At 54.9% G+C, this 21,495-nt stretch overlaps 1 protein-coding gene across 3 annotated transcripts in view; it reads left to right on the top strand.

Annotated features, from left to right (window-relative positions):
* Positions 1-21,006, top strand: part of TRIM67 (tripartite motif containing 67) — a 48,045-nt gene extending 27,039 nt beyond the window's left edge. For 2 of the 3 annotated variants that reach the window (XM_061198729.1, XM_061198713.1), the window contains 9 exons: positions 6,433-6,528; positions 8,117-8,239; positions 9,650-9,760; positions 11,540-11,699; positions 13,205-13,350; positions 16,130-16,268; positions 17,363-17,666; positions 19,624-19,786; positions 20,941-21,006. In XM_061198729.1, the coding sequence (XP_061054712.1) occupies positions 6,433-6,528; positions 8,117-8,239; positions 9,650-9,760; positions 11,540-11,699; positions 13,205-13,350; positions 16,130-16,268; positions 17,363-17,666; positions 19,624-19,786; positions 20,941-21,006 (1,308 nt within the window). The remainder of the gene's footprint in view (positions 1-6,432; positions 6,529-8,116; positions 8,240-9,649; positions 9,761-11,539; positions 11,700-13,204; positions 13,351-16,129; positions 16,269-17,362; positions 17,667-19,623; positions 19,787-20,940) is intronic. The other variant, XM_061198722.1, reaches the window with a different exon arrangement.
* The last annotated feature ends 489 nt before the right edge of the window (positions 21,007-21,495 follow it).

Raw genomic sequence — 21,495 nt, 5'->3', positions numbered from 1 at the left:
CGTGGGGGGAGTCTCAGGGGCCGTGGAGTCTTCATAGACAACACGTCTCAGTGCTGGCAGTCATGGTAGCGGCCTCCATATGGAGGTTCTGGGGGTTGGAGGTGGCTTCAGTGCACAGAACAGAGCACTGCCTTAGCATCTGGAGACCCCCATTCAAACCCCACCTCTCCTTACTGGCTCAGTGGCCAGAGACACAGGGGGCCAGTGGGACAGGAGCTGTTTTGCCTCAGGGCACTCCCCCCAAATCCGGGTCACAGCCACTGAAGAGAGAGGCTGCTTGCATCACCCCTGGATCCTCGTTCTCCTGCCAGAAACCCTTTCTGCTTCTGGGGGGCCCTCAGCCTGGGACCCACAGTCTACCATGGAAGGGGCCTGCCACCCAGCAAATACTCATCTGATCGCTCTCTAGGTAGACTTCTACCCGAGGCCCACCCTGCTCCGCTGGAGCCCTAGCATCAGTGCTTCACACCCTGTGTGACACATCCTTTACAACCTGGACCCTTGGATGGGGGCAGACTGGGAAGGGGGATCCTGTAGGGCTGGGGTCTCATGCACCCTGTATGGGTCCTCCCCTCACCCCCTCCATGTGCCCGTCTCACCCACCTTCTCCTGTCCCCAGGTGTGGTCCCTGTGGGTGGGATAGTACTCTCTCATGCAGTCTCCAGCTTTGTCACTGCATCTGCTTCCGTAGTAAGGGCACCCAAGGCCCCCTGCCGTGTCGCTGAACCTCACTTTAGGCTGACCACCAGGGCAGTCATATGTATCTTGGTGGCTAGCCTCTTGGCGAAGGGCTTTTCCAGCGCTTCAGCGGGGCTTTTGCAGCCGTTGGCAAGTGGATCAGGAAAGGGGAAGCAGGCCTAGGTGGAGGAACCCTCTGGTCTTCCAGCAGAGGCAGGGGGAGGGAGGGCGTCGGAGGTTCTGTCGAGTAGGACTAAACCGGGGCAGGATCCGTGCCAGCGGTTAACTAGAAACAGTTAATACCCAGAAGTCGTGAAAAGAGTTTTGATCCGCAGGGTAGGGTTGGACTGCCAGTGCCCAGGACCAGATGGGGCTTCATGCCCTAGAAATGGCGGGTCCAGAGTGGCCACATGGCCGTTTTAATTAAGCCCAGCGTGTAAGAGGATTGAGACATGACTAGCTCGGGGCAGCTAGTCAGACAAAATCTAGAACAGAATCCATCCACTGACTGGATCTCTGCGGAGCACATTCTAGGTGTGAGGCCCGTGCTGCCTGCACGGAAGTGCACAGGACAGGCTTGCAGGGCGACCGACAGGACAGGGGAGCGGACGCATTTCCCCTGGGCTGCCCGTCTCAAGGAGAGTGAGACACACCCTGGAAGGAGTGCCAAGGGCACGTTCCATTTGGGGAGGCGAGCAAAGCATCAAGAGGAGGTGGCATTTGGCAGCCATGTCTAGATCCTTGGTGCCTAACTTCTGCACTTCTACTGGGTAATCCTGATGTCAGAGAACAAAGACCAAGTTTAAAAGGAGGCAACTTGGGACTTCCCTGGTGGCGCAGTGGTTAAGAATCTGCCTGCCAACGCAGGGGACACGGGTTCGAGCCCTGGTCCGGGAAGATCCCACATGCCGCGGAGCAACTAAGCCTGTGCGCCACAACTACTGAGCCTGCGCTCTAGAGCCCACGAGCCACAACTACTGAGCCCACGTGACACAACTACTGAAGCCCACATGCCTAGAGCCCGTGCTCCACAACAAGAGAAGCCACCGCAGTGAAGAGTCCACTCACCAAAACGAAGAGTAGCCCCCGCTTGCCGCAACTAGAGAAAGCCTGCACACAGCAACGAAGACCCAACGCAGCCACAAATTAATTAATTAATTAATTTTTAAAGATAAATAAAAGGAGACAACTTAGGGGCTTCTCCACAGAGTCTGTGGCAAACATGAGAATTATCTCTGAAAGTTCCTAGTTGGGTAATTTAGATAATTCATGTCTTAGTCTGTTTGGGCTGCTATAAGCAAATCCCATAAAACAACAGAGATTTATTTCTCACAGTTCTGAAAGCTGGACATCCCAGATCCAGCTGCCGGCCAACTTAGTTCCTGGTGAGGCTCTCTTCGGGCCTTGCGGACAGCCACCTTCTCACTGTGTCCTCATGGGGCCTTTCCTCAGTGCAGTGGGAGGAGAGAGGGAAAGAGCTCTCCCATGTCTTTTCTTTAAGGGCACTGATCCCATCATGGGGGCTCCACCTACGTGACCTAATTGCCTCCCAAAGGTCCCATCTCCTAATACCATCATACTGCAGGTTAAGGCTTCAACATACGGATTTTGGGAGGACACATTCAGTCCGTAACAACCCATATATGATAGACCCAGACTGAACAATTAAGAGGATTTCGGGAAAGCTTGGGCTATATTTCTAAGCATAATAGTAAGAACTCGTATGAGGTAGGGGTTGTTATTCCCACCTTACAGGGGAGGACCCTATAGAACAAAGAGATGAAGAATCTTCCCAAGATGCACAGCTAATGAATGACAGGGCCAAGATTTGACTGTACCGGCCCAGAGCTCTCTTGCTTAATGCAGTATGAGGCCCTATAACACCATCCAGAATGGGAGGGAAAAGGCAGAAAGCTACCCCATGTACCTAGAAGCTGCTCTTTTGGGATGCAGGCAAAGATGTGATGCTAGGCCAGGAAGCAGGTGGTTTGGCCCACTTGGAAATACATTTTTAAGCTGTCTGTCTAAACTTAGAGACTCTGCAGCAATGTAGTTCTAACCTTAGAGGAATAAAAAGGCATAAAATACAATGTTTGATTCAAGTTAAAATCCATTCAATCATTTAAAAAAATTTATCTTCTGTCTGGATATTTCCTTTCTTTCCAAGAGGATAGTATAACCAACATCCACAGAGACAGAACAATCCATTCTCATTTCTCAGATGGCAGGCTCTTCTCTCAGACCAGAAAGACACAATTTTCAGTGTCCCCTGCTGGCCCCTAGGTAGTCCCTGTGGAAAAGAGCATATTTCAAAAAACTGAAGCCAAATACAATATGCTGTGAACCCATAACACGTTGCCAATAAGTGAACCACTTGTCCCTTGAGAAATGGTTTCCACCTTCGCCGCTCAAACCCTGACTCCTTTGCCACTAGAATAACCAGGTCCAGTTTCCACAGTGCTGTCACCTGGGCAAGGAGAGGTGTCTCGTGGCCACATCACACAGGAAGGAACTGGGGTCAAGAAAGGTTCAAGTGTGTGCTTGTCGGGACATCCCTCGACGGCGACCGGACCTCACATGGGTGTCCGGGCTCTTCCCGGCGACCAGCAGACCGGGCACAGGTCTTTGTGCAGGCGAGCACCCTGCTGGGTCGGGGCCGGACGGCGTCAAGAGAAAGCAGAGGGCAAGATCAAGGGCAAGTCTGGTGGGCCCGGAGCCGTGTCTACTGAGCTGTGAGATCATTCCCCTTTCAGCTGGGCGTTTGCCTAAGGTCCCTGGAGGCCTTCAAAGATCACTGTGTTCTGGGCTCCTTGCCAAGGTCCTGGGTCTACTTGCCAAGCAGGAAGCAGGTCCACAGGCCCTGGGGTGGGACGGGCCGCGGGGAGGCCGGGGCTGGCGGGGACAGAGCCCCGCTGGCTCCAGTTCCCCGGGTGGAGGGAAGGGGACTCTCACTAATGCAGCCTCTTGCCAGAAAAGGTGGTCGCCGTGGTGATGGATCTACAGGGACCCGTCTTAGCTTAGCATCCGCTTCTAGTGGAGCAATTGCTTTGCTTTATATTCAGCCAGTGAGCAGTTTTTGAGCCCCTGCTTTGTGCCAGTGCCTGGCTAGAAAGGCAAAGACAAAAAAACAAAGTCCCCGCCATGAAGGATTGTATAGGTTCCTGGGAATCGGTCCCTCGTTGGGGAGGGAAGGGGTGCAGCCTCAGTGGGCCCTCTGCTCTGGGTGACTGTCGTGGGGAGGGAGGTGCCACTCTTTTCTGGGCGCTGATGACGGGCCCGAGTGATGCTGACCTCTCCGGCTCCTCCTGAGCATGGTTATCAGGGACAGGCTGAGCTTCCCAAGGACCTGGACCCCTCTAAGGATGGGTGCAAAGATCTGTGCTACCCAGGGACTTCCCTGGTGGTCCAGTGGTTAAGAATCTGCCTCCCGGTGCAGGGGACGGGGGTTCGATCCCTGGTCGGGGAACTAAGATCCCACGTGCCGCGGGGCAACTGAGCCCACGCACCGCAACTAAGACCCAACGCGGCCAAATAAATAAATAAATATTAAAAATTAAAATTAAAAAAAGATCTGTGCTGCCCAGAACAGCAGCCGCTGGCCAAACGTGGTGGCTGAAAATTTTAAATAAAATTTAAATCCAGTCCCTCAGTTACATTAGCCACCTTTCAAGTGCTCAGAGCCACCCATGCTGGTGGCAGCTGTATTAGAGCAGACACAGAATACTCTGCTGTTCCTGTAAGGTCTACTGGATATTCTTCCTGCGTGGATAATTGCAACAGAAAGTGGTCCACGCCGGGTGCCTGTGGAGGGAGGGGCCTATACCAGCTGAGCTGGGGGGCATGGGGAAGCCAGTGGAAGAAGGAAGAGCTTCTCCGGAAGCCACCTCTCTGCTGAGCCACACCTGAGGCTCCCAGCCGTCTCCCAGCAGGACAGAGCCCAGACCTCACCTTGACCTCACCTTGAACATTGGTGACCCTGGTCTGAGGCCCCTCCCTTCTCCCTGTGTCTCCTCCTCCACTCCGTGGCTATGTTTGTACCATCCAGTGGATTGCAAACTGCATCGGAACCCCCTGGAGAGCTTGTTAAAAGACAGATTCCTGGGCTTCACCCCCAGTTTCTGATCAGTAAGACTGGGGTGAGGCCAGAGAATTTGTGTTTCTAACAAATTCCTGGACGATGCTGATGCTGTCAGTCTAAGAACCACACTTTGAAAACCATGGATATGGTCCAAAGAATCACATTCATTGATGCATTCATTCAACAAATATTTCTTTCATGCTGCCATGGGCATGGTGCCCTTTCTGCATGTGAGCAACCAGGCAAGGTCCCTGTTCTGGGGAGCCTGCATTTTCGGGAGGAGAGATAGACAGGAAACAAACCTGTGTTGGGTGGTGGTGAACGTTATGAAGAAGAATAAAGCAGGGCAAAGGAAGATGCCTCACTGACAGATCATATCTGAGCAGAGACCTAATGGAATATTACTCAGCCATAAAAAGGAATGAAATGGGGTCATTTGTAGAGATGTCGATGGACCTAGAGTCTGTCATAGAGTGAGGTAAGTCAGAAAGAGAAAAACAAATATTGTAAATTAACGCATATATGTGGAATCTAGAAAAAACGGTACAGATGAACCTATTTGCAGGGCAGGAATAGAGATGCAGACGTAGCGAACAGATGTGTGGACACAGCAGGGGAAGGGGAGGGTGGGACGAATTGGGAGATTAGGTTTGACATAAATACACTACCATGTGTAAAATAGCTAGCTAGTGGGAAGCTGCTGTATAGCACGGGAAGCTCAGATAGGTGCTCTGTGATGACCTAGATGGGTGGGATGTGGGGTGCGAGGGAGGGAGGTCCCTGAGCGGGGGGATATATGTACACATATAGCTGATTCACTTCATTGTACGGCAGAAACAACATTGTAAAGCTATTATACTCCAATTAAAAAAAAAAAAAAAAGAAAGTGGAGAGCAGGTATGACCCAGCCTTTCTGGCCCCGTTTTTGCTCTGCCCTCAGCTTTTTACTTTGAAACACGAGAGTCATGTTAAAACTCAAGGGCACCAGTCTATTCAATAGCAAGATTTTGAAGACAAATTCGACGGTGTGTGTATGTGTTTCATTCAAAAGAAGCCTGAGGCTAAAAGCCATAGATTTGATCCCAGCCTGCAGCTCTGCCTTTGGGTCCCAGCAACTGGGCAGGGTGAGGAATCCCTAGTGCCAAGGAGGAGGCCACCATCATCTCCTTCCACATGATGCCTTGGGACCCCCGGTCCATATGGCTCAGGCTCACTTCCAGGTCCCTTTCCCGCCCATCCCGCTCAGGCCAAAAGGCGCCTGTGCAGGGGTGGGGTGGGCAGAGCGTGGCCTGGCACCTGGGATTCCCTCGCACAAGTGTCTGAGTGTCCTACTGATGGAGGGGTACAACTGCTACAGCGGGGAGGGGGCCAGACCCGGCCAAGGCTCTACTTGCCTTCTTGTCCTGGGTCCTGTCAGCCTGAACCAGTTAGCTGAATGCTCCTTACTTCTACCCAGCTTTGGGGTCCAGACGGAAGAGTGTTGGTCAACCAACACTTTATCAACCATTGCTGGAAAAATAAGCACATGCAATAGAGTCTGGGAGTCAACAGCGGTCCCTTCATAAGTGAGGACGGTTCCTGGGTTCCACCCTCTTATAAACACAAGCCTTTATGATGAAGTGCAGACCAAGTGCCTTTAACACCTAATTTTCCTTTTCAACCTTGATATCTTTTAGGCCCAACTGTCTCAGGCCTTAAATGGAGTTTCCGATAAGGCAAAAGAAGCCAAGGAGTTTCTAGTTCAGCTGAAGACCATTCTACAGCAGATCCAGGTGAGCATAGCTCCCGCTGGGAGGGGAGTCCCTGCGGGAGGTACACGAAGCTTAGCAGAGGAAAGGAAAGGCCCCGTGGCAGGCACTTTTCAGTGCTGAACATGAGAAGGCCTAATTGTCCCACTGCACTGCCTCAGGTGTTGCGGACACCACCCACTCAATCCACTGACAACCCTGTGACATCTGATAGGAAAGGGATTTTGCATGAACTCAGAGAGAATCCTAGAAAGAGAGCTGGGTGGAAATAATGCAGCACTCTGCGTGGCCACGTAGCCCTAGGCGGTATCTGTATACGGTGCTTTTGTACCAACACATCAAAATATAAAATCATCATTTACTAAACAAATGTATTTACTGAGCACCCATGCTGTGTCACATACAAGCCCGACGCAGATCAATAAGGCACAGCCTCTGTCCCCAGGAGCTCTGTCTGTCGGGGAGAGAGCGTATAAATACATGCACGCGTGGAGGAACTTTCACACAGATCACGAACCGTAGAGCATTCCGGTGTCTGGATGTGAAAGAGGACTGAGGGCACTGAATTCTTAACCAGCCAATAAAAACCATCCTTCCTAATAAGTGAAAGCACAGAATTCAGCCGCCAGGCATTTCCTGTCCTGGTTCTGATGTTTTCAGGGACACCGGAGGTATCCGTTTGATGGGGCTGCTGTAACAAGGTACCATCGACTGAGTGGCTTCCACAACAGTAACTTATTTTCTCATAGTTCTGGAGGCTGGAAGTCCAAGATCAAGGTGTTGGCAGAGGTGGTTTCTCCTGAGGTCTCTCTCCTTGGCCTACAGATGGCCATCTTCTCCCTGTGTCCTCACACCGTCCTCCCTCTGTGTGTGTCCGTGTCCTGATCTCCTCTCGTAAGGACACCAGTCAGACTGGATCAGGGCCCAGCCTGATGACCTCATTTAACTGACTTCTTTCAAGGCCCTGTCTCCAAACACAGTCCCATTCTGAGGTCATGGGGGTAGGACTTCAAATAGGAACTTGGGGCAGGGGTGGGAGGGCTGAACACCATCGGCCCATGACACGAGGTCTGAATCCAGGCTGACCTGAGTGACGTTGAAAGATTTTTTTTTTTTAGAACTGAGAGAGACAGATCCTACAGCAAGAACCGTGGGTTTTGTTTGTTTTACTGTTTTCTGATTAGAGAAAGCAAAAGTATGTTACAGAAATTTTGAAAAGTAAAGAATAACAGAAAGAAGTAAGAAAAGTTCACCAATATCTCAGCCCCTGAGGTGACCCCCTCACCCCTTTGACATGTTGTTCCACTACTTTACACACACATGCACATACAGTGTGCGATTACGCTGCACACACTTGCAGCTGCTCTTCTTCTTCTCAGGTCTCTCTCATGAGCTTTTCCCATGACATTGAAAACCCTCACAAACCCACATGGTTTGGATGACTCTGAATATTCACTCCGTCCTATAGATGTGCTGAGACTCACATGTGCACTGTTTCCAGTCTAATAACGGGACAGCTCACGCCGGGGGGGGCTTGCTGGTGGGCCCCTGTGTGTCTGGTGCTGGCCGTGTTTCCGAGCGTCTTCTCGCTAAAGCTCTCTGCGTCCCGCAGGAGAACGGCCTGGACTACGAGGCCTGCCTGGTGGCCCAGTGCGACGCGCTGGTGGACGCGCTAACCCGGCAGAAGGCCAAGCTGCTCACCAAGGTTACCAAAGAGAGGGAACACAAGCTGAAGGTGCGTCCCCGGCGGCCGACGGCCTCGGTCCCATCGCAGCCTCCGAGCCGAGCCTGGGGGAGCACGCAGCGTGGGCCCTGGGTCGGTGTTAGTTGAGTGAGTGAACGAACGAATGAACGAACGAACGAATGAATGAACGAATGAATGAACGAACGAACGAATGAACGAATGAATGAACAAACGAATGAATGAATGAATGAACGAACGAACGAACGAATGAACGAACGAATGAATGAACGAACGAATGAATGAATGAACGAACGAACGAATGAACGAACGAATGAATGAACGAACGAACAAATGAACGAACGAATGAATGAACAAATGAATGAACGAACGAACGAATGAACGAATGAATGAATGAGAGAACGAATGAACGAACAAATGAATGAACGAATGAACAAACGAATGAATGAACAAATGAATGAACGAATGAACGAATGAATGAACGAACGAACGAATGAATGAACAAATGAATGAATGAACGAACAAATGAACGAACGAATGAACGAACGAACGAATGAATGAACGAACGAAAAAATGAACGAACGAACGAACGAATGAATGAACGAACGAACGAATGAATGAATGGGGAGAAGAAGGGCTGAGCAAGTTGGCCCGGGACCTACTTACACTCGTGTTACTTTCCCTGAAGCAATCAGCACCCCTGCTCCCCCTCCAAAGCTGGAGGGAGATGCCTGAATCCTGCTGTTTTCAGTCAGAAGGCCACCCTCTCCCATCTTCTCCCGGCCCCTGTTTTCTGTCGAAGGGACACTGCCTGTTCTCATCTTGCAGAGCAGAGGTGGCCACGGCGGGTGGCAAGGCTCCGGCTCTCCCCCTTCTTCAGGCTTTCTGATGTCTGGTGCTCGCAGTGGTCAGCAGGAACACCGCGACCAGTGGCCACCGCGGGAGGGGGAGGCTTCCCCTCACTCGGCACTGGGTCCCCGGGCCAGGCAGGTGCCCCGTAAACACCCTGCCTTGACAGAAACTACTCACCTCATTGTCTGGGCTCGATCTATTGTACAGACATTTCCCAGCTGAATCAGAAAATGTTACTTTCAAGGAAAGAAGGAGTGAGTGTTGGGGATGATCCATGGTTTACACGCCAAGCCCCTTGAGTTTCCACCCAACGAGTGAGACTGGGGCACGGACCGGTCACTAGGAGGGTTTCAGAGGGTGCACGTTCTCTGCTTTTCTATCCAGAGTTCAGGAAGTTTGCCCTGTTGGGTGTGGCGATCCTGCTTGTTGGGAAGTGGGTCCATTTACCGCCCCCGTAACGAGGGCGCGTGTAGCTCAGGAACAGACCAGCAGCAGGGGAGGGTGCAAGGCAGCCGGGACCAATGCCGCTTGCCGCTGCAACCGGCTGCTCTTCCTCGATGAGACGGTTACTAGGGATACTTCTCGTGGCAGATGGTTTGGGACCAGATCAACCACTGCACGCTGAAGCTGCGCCAGTCCACTGGGCTGATGGAGTACTGCCTGGAGGTGATCAAGGAGAACGACCCCTCCGGGTTTCTGCAGGTGAGCGGGCTGGGCATCGTTCCTCCCAATCCACTGCCATGCCCCAGACTAGCTGAGGTTCTAGGAAGGTCCCTCCCAGCGGCTTGGAGTTGAGCAGAATCTCCTGTGCTCAGCAATTCCAGAAGACCTAGGTTCTCATCTTGGCTCTGCGTCTCACTAGCTGTGACCCTGGCTCTGTGTCATCCTTAAATGAGGAGATCAAACATCATAATCTCTAGGGCTGAAATGCCGTGCTTTCGTGCCTCGACTTGAAACCCCAATTCAACATATTCCCCACAGATGAGAAAAGACAGTCTTTGCCAATCAAGCTGGAAAGATGGCACAGGGAGAAGTGAGTCAGCAGAATCCACATGACCCGTTCCCTCAGGGTGCAGAGTCCTGCAGGTCTGGACACATGACCGCTGCCTGCCAAGCCAGTGCAGCCTTGCTGGGCATCCTTCCAGCAGCCAGTCTGACTTGGGGTCACGAGCACCTCTTGGGATCATGTCTGTGATTCGGACGGAAGCTCTGTCCTCCGTCTCTGGGGAACATGATGAATCTCCTGGATCGGTCTCCAGGAAGGGTGCATGGGGTCATGGCTCTACCGGGACACGTGCCAATGTCTGAATGAGCAGGGCTTTCCAGCAGAGGAGAACAGAGCTGTGGGTTTGATGCAGTGAGAGTTTGGAGCAGAAACTGCAGGACACCGTGGAGGAAACACAGTGGGAGGGAGGGAGCTTCACGCTCCTGCGGATGAAGGAGATGCTTTCAGACCCTGGGACAAGCCACCAGTATGTTTCACTTTGCAAAGTGCTAGATCTAGCAAAAGAGGTAGAATGAAGACTGTTTTTGTATATTTTAAAAGTACTGGACTTCCCTAGTGGTCCAGTGGTTAGGACTCTGCGCTTCCACTGCAGGGGGCGTGATTTTGATCCCTGGTCGGGGAAGATCCCGCATGACGCGCAGTGCGGCCAAAATAAATAAATAAAATTTAAAAAAATTTTTTAAAAAGTATCATTTGCTTCACAAAAGGGTTTAGCCTAAAACAGCAAGTGCTTCTTTACCTTTAACATGACTAAGCTGTTAAAAGATGATCTCGATGAATGGATAAAGAAGATGTGGCACATATATACAATGGAATATTACTCAGCCATAAAAAGAAACAAAATGGAGTTATTTGTAGTGAGGTGGATGGAGTTAGAGTCTGTCATACAGAGTGAAGTAAGTCAGAAAGAGAAAAACAAATACAGTATGCTAACACATATATATGGAATCTAAGGGGGAAAAAAAAGGTCATGAAGAACCTAGTGGCAAGACGGGAATAAAGACACAGACCTACTAGAGAATGGACTTGAGGATATGGGGAAGGGGAAGGGTAAGATGTGACAAAGTGAGAGAGTGGCATGGACATATATACACTACCAAACGTAAAATAGATAGCTAGTGGGAAGCAGCCGCATAGCACAGGGAGATCAGCTCGGTGGTTTGTGACCACCTAGAGGGGTGGGATAGGGAGGGTGGGAGGGAGGGAGACACAAGAGGGAAGAGATATGGGAACATATGTATATGTATAACTGATTCACTTTGTTATAAAGCAAAAACTAACACACCATTGTAAAGCAATTATACTCCAATAAATATGTTAAAAAAAAAAAAAAAGATGATCTCTGCCAGGGCTTGAGTGGGTGTGCTTAGCCACCGCAGCCCCCTGAGCCCACAAAGTCCCTGCCCCTTCCTTACCCCCTGCTACGTTATTTTCCCTTTGCACGTGGAAACCCTAAACTCTGTGCTTCCTTTAAGATCTCAGATGCCCTGATCAAGCGTGTCCAGGTGTCTCAAGAGCAGTGGGTCAAAGGTGCCCTGGAGCCCAAGGTGTCTGCAGAGTTTGAACTGACCTTGGACAGCGAGCCCCTGCTGCAGGCCATCCACCAGCTGGACTTCATCCAGATGAAATGTAGGGGTGAGCCGTGGTTAGCCCAGTTCAGTTGATGCTTCTTCTGGAAGAGGCATCCACTCTGCGGCGCAGCTTAGTGCCATCAGAAGACTTGTGACACTGGTGTGACACAGAGTGGGAGGGAGGGACTCCTGAGTCACAGACCTGGGTTCAGTTCCCAGCTCAGCCACCCTCGAGCTGGGTGACCTCTGTGGGTAGCACCCAGCCTGAGCCAGACTTTTCCCATTTGTGAAAGAGGATCATTTGTTCATTCAGAGACACCTATCGAGTGTCTACCACGTGCCGGGCACCATCCTAGGTGCTCAGGACACAGCCCTGAGCAAGTCTACAGACTCCCTCACTAGACTGAGCTGATATTTAGAGAAGGAAATAGATAACACATCGATAATACAATACAACAGAGAGTATAATGTAAACTGATAGTGGCAGGTGGGACAAACAAGGTGCCTTTTGAGAAGGGGGCATTAGTAGACATGGGTGGTGGGAGAGGTATTTTGAGGTGAGGAGGAAAGAGATGTAATGTAAAGGAAGAACATTCCAGAAGGCCGAGGGGTGGTGAGTGCAAAGGCCCCGAGGCAGGTATAAGTGTTCTGTGTTCCAAGAAGAGCGAGAAGGTCAGAGGTGAGAGCAGATGGGAGAAGGTGGTGGATCGTAGCGGTGAGTTCAGAGACCCACGGGGGACACGAGCTAAGGGTTAAGTAAAGTTTGCATAACTTTCCCCAGGTTACAAAATTAGCAAGTGACGTCACCCTGCCTCTCCAGAGACATTAAGGGTACGTTCAGGAGAGGGAATGAAGCTCTTTGGTTTTTTTAGACCAATATATCCAAGGGCTGAGTGCCACACCTACAGAATCTGTGAACTCAGGAAAATCCTTACTTGCAAAATACGTGACCATTTTTAAACCAGAGACACCCAGTCTCTTGTGCATCTCTGTGCTTTCTCCCATACTCAGTTTTCACCTCCCAATCTCACCTTAATGGAACTTATGATACACTTGACTCAAATCCCTAATTGCACGGACTGACTGCCCGATACTGTAAGATCGCCTCTCCTTCCGGGATCTAGTTCCCTGGGCCTTTAAAATGCTTCCAGACAAAGGTTTCAGTGGGTCTTTGCATTTTGCCCTTCCCCGCCCCGAGAGCACCTTCCGGGCCCCGGGTGCGAGCTGCTTGCTGCCCTGTGCAGAGGGTCCGCAGAGGCCGGGCTGCAAGTCCTCCCCAGCTGTTCATGGGGCCGAGTCAAAACCAGTGATTCTCAGTGGGCAGGTGGGCAGGGGGCAGCTCTTCCTCAGGGCTCCGGACCCAGAGGGGTGGAGGCCCCTGCCAGGCCTCTCCCCGCCCCAGATCCCAGGACCCCCGTCCAGGGCTGAGAAGCACACCGAGCTGTGCACGCGAGCAGCCCGGAGTGACGCAGGGTGGCCACCTTTCCCCCTGGGGTGCGGCCGGGTCCACGCGGCCACCCTGTGCCCTGCAGGAGTCTGTGCACTAAAGCTGACCTGCCCCCGCCACAGTGCCACCCGTGCCCCTGCTGCAGCTGGAGAAGTGCTGCACCCGGAACAACAGCGTCACGCTGGCCTGGAGGACGCCGCCCTTCACCCACAGCACCGTGGACGGCTACATCCTGGAGCTGGACGACGGAGACGGGGGCCAGTTCCGGGTGAGGCCCCGCTGCTTGCCAGGGGGGAACTCGCGCTGTCCCAGACTCTGCTCCAGCCCGGGGGGCTGCCCTTAGCTCTGATGCCACCAGCGAGGGCATCGGCCCCCAGGACACAGAGCCAGTGGGCCTGGGCTCACGGGACGTGGGGCTTCTCTACCGAGGGCTGGGTCTGGGCAGGCAGAGGCGGCGGCCACAGAAAGTTCTGGATGGTTTTTCTGTGAAGACTGACACAGGTCAGAGGCTGAGGTAGAGCTCCATAAAGGTGTCCCCCGCAGTACCCACTTCCCAGTCAGCCCAGCAGCGCAGTGGTATCTGGTCAGCACCCTCCCACCCAGCACCCCGAAGCCACTCCCCACCCCCTCGAGGTTCCTTCACACCTGCCTTGCCCGGTTCAGTGATTAGTTCACCTGGCAAGGTGCCCCTCGTGGGAAGACACCTGAGAAATATTTGTTGGGTTGGGGTGACTGTCTACATTCGTGTCCCCAGTGATGTAGTCTGTGCGGACAGTAAATATCCTTAGTGAGTCACAAGTGCATCTTCTAGTCTGGGCCTGTGGTAGCAAACCTGGGCGGCTCCCCACCCCAAGCCAGCCCCCTAACACACCTCTACCGTGAGGCGTCACACAGTGAAGTTCAGGCTCCCGTCCAGCTGTTGTGTTGACAGGAACACCAGGGAGCACAAACTGTGGGTCTGCTGAGAGCGCCACCTTTCTGTCCCCGAGAGACCAAATAAAGACTCGTTCTAACAAACACCGCAGTCATAACAACTCTCATACTTCTTCTCCTGGGAAGTGGCACCCATTCAACGTCTCTTGCCAACGGTCAATATTCTCTTTCTTTCCCTCAACTGGATTGGTACCTATGTCTTTTCTTTGTTTCAAGAATTTCGGAGTTGGGGAAATCACTGCAGTACTCCCTTGGGAATAATTGAGTCCCTGGGGATATGGGCTCTTTAGTGAGAAGCTGAGGTCGCTTTGGCCAGGAATAGCGGGTCATACACCGGGTCCAGAACCTCAGCCGTTCTGGTCGTGCAAATGAGCTAGGAACTGACAGAGCTCCCTGACTAACCAGAAACCAGGAGGAGAGCTTATGGTTTTGAAATGGGAAGAAAGAGGCGACTTTGAGATATTAAAAGAAGCAGCCAGTACTTCCCTGGTGGCGCAGTGGTTAAGAATCCGCCTGCCAATGCAGGGGACACGGGTTCGAGCCCTGATCCTGGAAGATCCCACATGCTGTGGAGCAACTAAGCCCTCTAGAGCCCACGAGCCACAGCTACTGAAGCCCGCACGCCTAGAGCCCGTGCTCCGCAACAAGAGAAGCCACCGCAATGAGAAGCCCGCGCACCGCAACGAAGAGTAGCCCCCGCGCGCAGCAGCGAAGACCCAACGCAGCCAAAAATAAATATAAAATAAATAAATCTTTAAAAAATAAAAATAAAAGAAGCAGCCACAGGGCTCAACTGAAGATGGCTTCTCCCCTTTGAAGCATGACCACTAACAAAAGCTCCACCCAAGGGCTGGAATTTATGAGAAACCATGTGTTCTAGTGGGAAAAGTGTGGACGCTGAATGCAGACAGACCTGGATTTGAACGCTGGCTTCTAAATGGATTAACTGTGATCTTGGGCAAGTTGCCTACCTTCTCTGAGTATCCTTGTGAATAAAATAACGAAAATAATAGCAATGTCCCAGGGTTGTATGAGGATTAAGATGTCTTATACAGGGACTTTCCTGGCGGTCCAGTGGGTAAGACTCCGTGCTCCCAGTGCAGGGGTCCCGGGTTCAATCCCTAGATCCTGCACGCATGCCGCAACTAAGAAGTCCGCAGGTCGCAACGAAGATCCTGCATGCCGCAACTAAGACCCTGGTGCAGCCAAAATAATAATAACATAAATAAATAAACATTTTTTTTTAAAGATGCCTTATACAATGCCTGGCACACAGCTATTATTATCAAGAACTTGGAAAAACAGATGAAGAGAAACACCCCTGATTAATCAAGCAGGAAAGATGTTTTAGACAAACTAAGCTGAATGTAATGACATAGGTGAGGTGTAAGGCTATGCATTTGGGGGAAGCTAATAGGACAGAGTAAGTTTGAAGTAAACAGGAAACAAAGTAAATGTTCTAGAAAAGGATCTTTGGGGTCCGATGCAGAAATGTCCCACCCTCTGGGGAGGGCAGGAAAAAAGCAGCTCCAGGAGTCCCAAGGAGTAGGAAGATGCCAGCCTCAGCGGCGGGAGAAGCGGGGAAGGAGGTGGAACGCCCATCTTACTCCAGAAATGGCCAAATCAACTTGAACCACCTGCGCCTGGCCACGCCCTTCCTCCATCTGCTTTTTCCCATCATGTGTGATGACCCTTCCCTTTCAAATATCTTTTGTTTTGTTTATTTAGATGCTTAGCCCATGTTTTTTCTAACTTAATTTCCCACTGGAAACCAATAATCTCCTCTTGCTCCAACAGAGAAGGAAGTGGGGTTTTCTGCAGCCCCACTCCTGGGCTCCGGAGTCCTGTCCGTCCGGCCTCTCCTCTGCGGAGGCAGGACGGTCTCGGGCAGCATCCTGGCTACTGCACCTCATACCTTCACAGGAGAGGGCCCATCAGCCAATAGGAACGGTTTGTGTCCAACTTGGACATGGCCTGAGACTCGGCCACCACGTGTCCAAAATCTCCTTATTAATAACTCCGTTGGGATGCTAGCACTCTTGACGTCACCGTGTGGCTAAGAGAAATTTTCCACATAACAGAGGCGCCTGACCAGCCATCTGGGTCTCTTCCAGGAGGTATACGTCGGCAAGGAGACCCTGTGCACCATCGACGGCCTTCACTTCAACAGCACCTACAATGCCAGGGTCAAGGCTTTCAACTCCTCTGGCGTCGGGCCCTACAGTAAGACCGTCGTCCTGCAGACGTCCGACGGTGAGCCCTGGGGTGTCTCGGGGGAAACAGATTCAGGCCCAACCCACATTTCATCCCACAGACGGGCAGACAGACAAGGGAAATCTGTGAGCTGCTCCTGAGGGAGCGTGAGGGAGTGGAGGAAAGAGGTGAGTCTGTGTCTTCCAGCCCCGCCCCTGCTCCGCTTACCTGGCTCCATGCCTCACCTCCCTGCCCCCCCAGCCACGAAGGAAAGAGACACTCCTTCACCCCATTTGCTGGAGCTGGGAAGGGAGGCTAGGAGTTGAGAGGCACAGGGAGGCTAAACTCCCACTTCTGAGGGGCCGAGAGCGGGTAGGACGGTCCCAGAGAAGAGAAGGCACGTGGCTGCCAGGGAGGAACCTACCCTTCAAATACCCAGCGCGAGGGCTCAGATCTGAGGCGTGCCCACCGCGTCATCCTTTCAGGTTTCAGGCCACAAGAGCATGTCGACATTCCGCGGGATTTTGATCATCTGAGTCCTTAGCGTCAAGGGATGATGTAGGGGTCCCAGGACGGTGCCAGCCCTGTGTTCAGTGTCACTGTTTATCCCAGCACATCCTCTGACTGCCCTGAGGAACACGTGACAGCCTGGGCTGTCCCCCAGGGACGGGAGCAGATGATGCTTTTCACCCCGGGATGGGCTCACCAGCTGGGTGCCCACAGGGGCCCTCGCCTGCCAGGGGGCTGTGAAGCGGAGCCTGGAGCTCTGGGCCTTTGGTGAGCTCACTTCACCTCTCTGCGTCGCAAATCCCCCTCCCACGAGGTGGGGTCTGGATATCTACTCCCCCTCACTCTTAACAGTGCCCGAAGCGTGCAGAAGGGGCTTAGAAACCAAGATTCCACGAAAGCATGTAGACTGGGGGCCTGAATGTCTGTGTTCCTTGGCGAGGTTGGGTTCATGGGATTGGGATCTTGGATGAACACAGAGGAGGGAACGTGAGTGTGAGTGTGTGTGTGTGTGTGTGTGTGAATCGCACAGGGAAGGACATTCGACACCGGGTGCCCGCTTCCTGAGAGATGCCGGTGAGTCTGTGTCTCCGAGCCCAGGTCACAGGCTGCCACTCACCCTGCCCCTCTTGCCCCTTCCTTTCCAGTGGCCTGGTTCACGTTTGACCCCAACTCTGGGCACCGGGACATCATTTTATCCAACGACAACCAGACGGCCACCTGCAGCAGCTACGATGACCGGGTGGTGCTGGGCACGGCGGCCTTCTCCAAGGGCGTGCACTACTGGGAACTGCACGTGGACCGCTACGACAACCACCCGGACCCCGCCTTCGGGGTGGCCCGGGCCAGCGTGGTAAAGGACACGATGCTGGGCAAGGACGACAAGGCCTGGGCCATGTACGTGGACAGCAAGCGCAGCTGGTTCATGCACTGCAGCTCCCACACCAACAGGTGCGCGAGCCCCCGGCCTCCCTGTCGCGGGGCTTAGGGCTGAGGGAGGATCTCCCACACCAACAGGTGCGCGAGCCCCCGGCCTCCCCGTCGCGGCGCTTAGGGCTGAGGGAGGAGCTCCCACACCAACAGGTGCGCGAGCCCCCAGCCTCCCCGACGCGGGGCTGAGGGAGGAGCTCCCACACCAACAGGTGCACGAGCCCCCGCCTCCCCGACGCGGGGCTTAGGGCTGAGGGTCCTCCTGCTGTTCCCACGTGCCGGGGTCGGGGATGGCGGGCAGTGTCTTCGGCCACTTTGGCGTCCAGCTTCCAGGGAGAAGCGAGCGCTGACCCGCAGCGCAGAGGCGGGGAATTGGACAGAGTCTAGAGCAAAGCAGAGCCAGCAGGTGTGCAGGCCGCCCCTCGGCTCTGGTTCTCCTCCGGCCTCGGCTCCTCTTTCCTCCACACCCGTCAGCCCAGCAGGGCTGTGAATCAGCCTGGCGGGAGGTGCGGCACCCTTGGGGCACTCCTTGCTGGTGGCTCTGTCCCGGGCACCCCCAGCACTGCCTCACCCTGAGCCCGGCCCTGGCAGTGGCGTCCCCAGGCTGGACACGGGAAACTCCCATGCTGGGGGGACGGGCCCTCTGGGGCTGCCCCGGCCAAGGAACCCACAAGTGGAAGGTTGTGAGCCTCGGAGCTGCCTCCTTGCTGTGGGGTTTCCTTCCCAGTCTGCTGAGGGCCTTCTCCCCAGCGGGGAGAGGCGAAGGGCCCCGAGAGGCCGACCTCCCTGCACGCCAGCGCTGGGCAAGGTCAGCTCTGGGGGCTCTGGGGGCTCTTGGTGCTCTGGGCCCACCTGCAGCTCCTGCAAAGGCCCCAGGGGTCCTGGTCTGCGGCAGGGACTTGCCTGAGGATCCTCGGCGGGGGGGGGGGGGGCGGGGGGGGGATGGAGGCCGATCGGACCCCTCCCATCTGCCTTTTCACTGGCAGTGACCGTCTCTCCAGAGGCAGCTCTGCGCGGGCGCTGCGGGCTGCCTGCTCACAGACCGCGCAGGGGCCGAGGCCAGGCCCACCAGCTCCGTCTCTACTTGCTTAGGCCACGCAGGCGCCCAGATACACTGGGACGGGCGTAACAAGAGGGGGCAGGTGCGGAGCTTTCTTCGTGCCCCATGCTGTGGGAAGCCCCTGGCTCCTACGATTCCATCTGGGCCCCGGGAAAGTGCGACTGTGATCGCCATTTTGCAGATTATGAGATTGGGGCTTAAGGTTGATGCCCAAGTCACAGGGCTCATTAGAGGCGGTGTCAGGGTTTAACTCAGGATGCCGGCTCCCGTTCCGGGGGGCAGGGGCGGGGCGGAGCGGGCGGGGGGGGTGGGCCGGGGGACCCCGGGGGAGGCTGCCGCTTGGGCGGGACTCACGCCGGCGCCTCAGGCGGGTCATTACCGCCACCTGGTGGTCAGCATCTGAACAGCACCAACAGGCCCGCTGCCAGTTCCCTTCCCCACCGACGGGCTCCTGCCCTGGGCCCCGGCTCACCCTCCGGGAAACCTGCCCTCTGAAAACACCCAGCGGGCGCTCCTCGCCGTTTCCCGTGCTCCCAGCCCACCATCAGCCGCCAGCTGGCCAGCTCATTCCCGGTCAGGAAAGGACAAGGATGGTTTGGTGATCCGAGCAGAGCAGCCAGTGTCAAGGCCGGCCGACCTCAGCCCCAGCCACGGGAGGGGACGGTCCGACGGCCGCCTGGTGCTGCCCGCTTAAGGACCGGCCCCGCCCGGTGGAGGCGAATCCCAGCCACCACGAAACGGAGCCTCGCAGCAGGTGCCAGGAGCGTCACGACGCACGCCCTGTGCCCCGCCGCGGGTCACCGTGGGGTGGCCAGCGCCCTGCCCCGCCGCGGGCGCTGTGTTTTTAGGCGGGGGTATCCCCAGCACCCTTTCAGCGATCCTCCCGTCCTCACCTACGTGCCGGGCTCCTCTTCCCAGGACGGAAGGCGGCGTGTGCAAGGGGGCCACCGTGGGCGTGCTGCTGGACCTGAACGAGCACACCCTGACCTTCTTCATCAACGGGCAGCAGCAGGGCCCTACGGCCTTCAGCCACGTGGACGGGGTCTTCATGCCGGCCCTCAGCCTCAACCGCAACGTGCAGGTACCGCGCACCCTCCAGGCCGGGGCCCGTCTGCCGCCCCCGGCCCCGGCCCCGCTGCCCGTGGGCCTCCAAAGTGCGCCGGGCAAAGGGGGCTCTAAAGAAGCCGCCCGCGGTGCCGCCCAGGCAGGGAGCTTACCTACCGGCCCACCTGGGCATCCCCTGGAGACGCCCCTCTCTGGCATGATGTTTTCTTGCTTGTCCGCTTGAAACGAGCAGAGGCTCTAGGTGGGGGTTTCGGGGCGGGGTGTGAAGGGGGCGGGTGACAAGCAGGGTGGAGAGGGCCAGGGAGGGAGGAGGAGGAAGGCAAGTCCTCCTTCCATGTTCTGGGAGAGAGGAAGGTCGGTGCCCCTGCCTGGCATGGCCCCGATGGCCCGGGGTGTGCTGGGCTTCCACGTGGCTTTCCCCCGAGAGGAGAGACCGAACTGAGGCGAGACCTCTCCTAAGGGTTCCCTCTCACCCTCCCTGCCCCTCTGGCTCCTGCGTGAAGCAGGCAGCCCCTCAGGGCCGGGACCAGTCCTGGGGGCTGGGGGGGAGTACCGCCGGCCCAGGAGGCCCGACACACACAGAGGCAAAATGGGAGCCCGGTGAGGGTGTGAGGGAAGCTTGGAGGGCAGCGTGGGGCAGGGTGCCAGCCTTTGCTTCTGGCACGCTGCTCCTCCCCCCGGGAGGTATGTGGGGTGGGGGGCAGAGGCCTGCTTCATGGTGCCCACTGACCCTGAATACTGTCACTTATTGATTGATTTGTACGTCCAGTCCTTGCAAAAGGGCTTTGAGGCAGCCTGAAATATGGGCTGCTCTTCCACAGGGTTAATAGAACAGATGTAGGAAAGGAAAGAGGGCCATGGAAAGAAAGCAGAAACGAGTATAAGCCCGGAGCCCCAGTCCCCCGACTGTAAAAGAGCGTCAGCCTCGCCGGGGCTCCTGGCAGCTGGGGCGGTGTGAGGAAAGAGGCAAAGACCAGCCCCTCGGGGCAGACTCCTGGGCCGGATGTTAGTGAGGCCGAGCACGATAAACAGCAGACTCCACAGCACGGAGAAGGCGGGCTGCTGCCCGTGGGCATCCCGGAGCAGAGGGCGGCGCAGCTGCTGAGCTCTCGGCGCTCAGGGTTCACGGGCGGCAGCTCCTGCCCTCGCTCACCGCACCTTCTTTTCCAGGTCACCCTGCACACGGGATTGGAAGTGCCAACCAACCTGGGGCGGCCAAAGCTGTCGGGCAACTAGCCTCCCATGCCCTGCTCTGCACGGCTGTCCCTCACTGCACTCACATAACCCCGAGGGCAGCTCAGCCACAACTTGGGTGCAACCCAGCAGCCACTGAGCATCTTAGAGACCCACTTTCTTTGGGGGACGGAGAATGATCTGCAGGCTGTGCTCACTGCGGCCCCTGTCGGTGGTGAACACGGGTGTGTGTTTCCCCTCATTCCACCCGCCGTCGCAAATACGAAGAGGGACCTTTCTCAAGGGAGCAAGGAAGCGTTCGGGGTTTCATTTTGTTTCCTGCCTTCCGATGTCAAAGCTTGTCTTTAGGGAGGCAAGAGGAGAGCAGGCTCTGAGACGTGAATCCTGAGAGCAGGCGGCAAGGGGACGCTCGGGAATCTCGTGGCCTCAGTGTCAAGTCTTTGCTGGACCCCGCTCCTTCAGAGAACCAAGGGTGCAGGTTCCCATCTTTGCCAGGAAACGTTGTTATCCTTTAGCTTTTCGGTTCTGGAG

The sequence above is a fragment of the Eubalaena glacialis genome, chromosome 1 (assembly GCF_028564815.1).
Source record: "Eubalaena glacialis isolate mEubGla1 chromosome 1, mEubGla1.1.hap2.+ XY, whole genome shotgun sequence".
Taxonomy (NCBI): Eukaryota; Metazoa; Chordata; class Mammalia; order Artiodactyla; family Balaenidae; genus Eubalaena; species Eubalaena glacialis.
The sequence above is the reverse complement of the archived record's forward strand: the minus strand, read 5'-3'. Positions and strand labels throughout refer to the sequence as shown.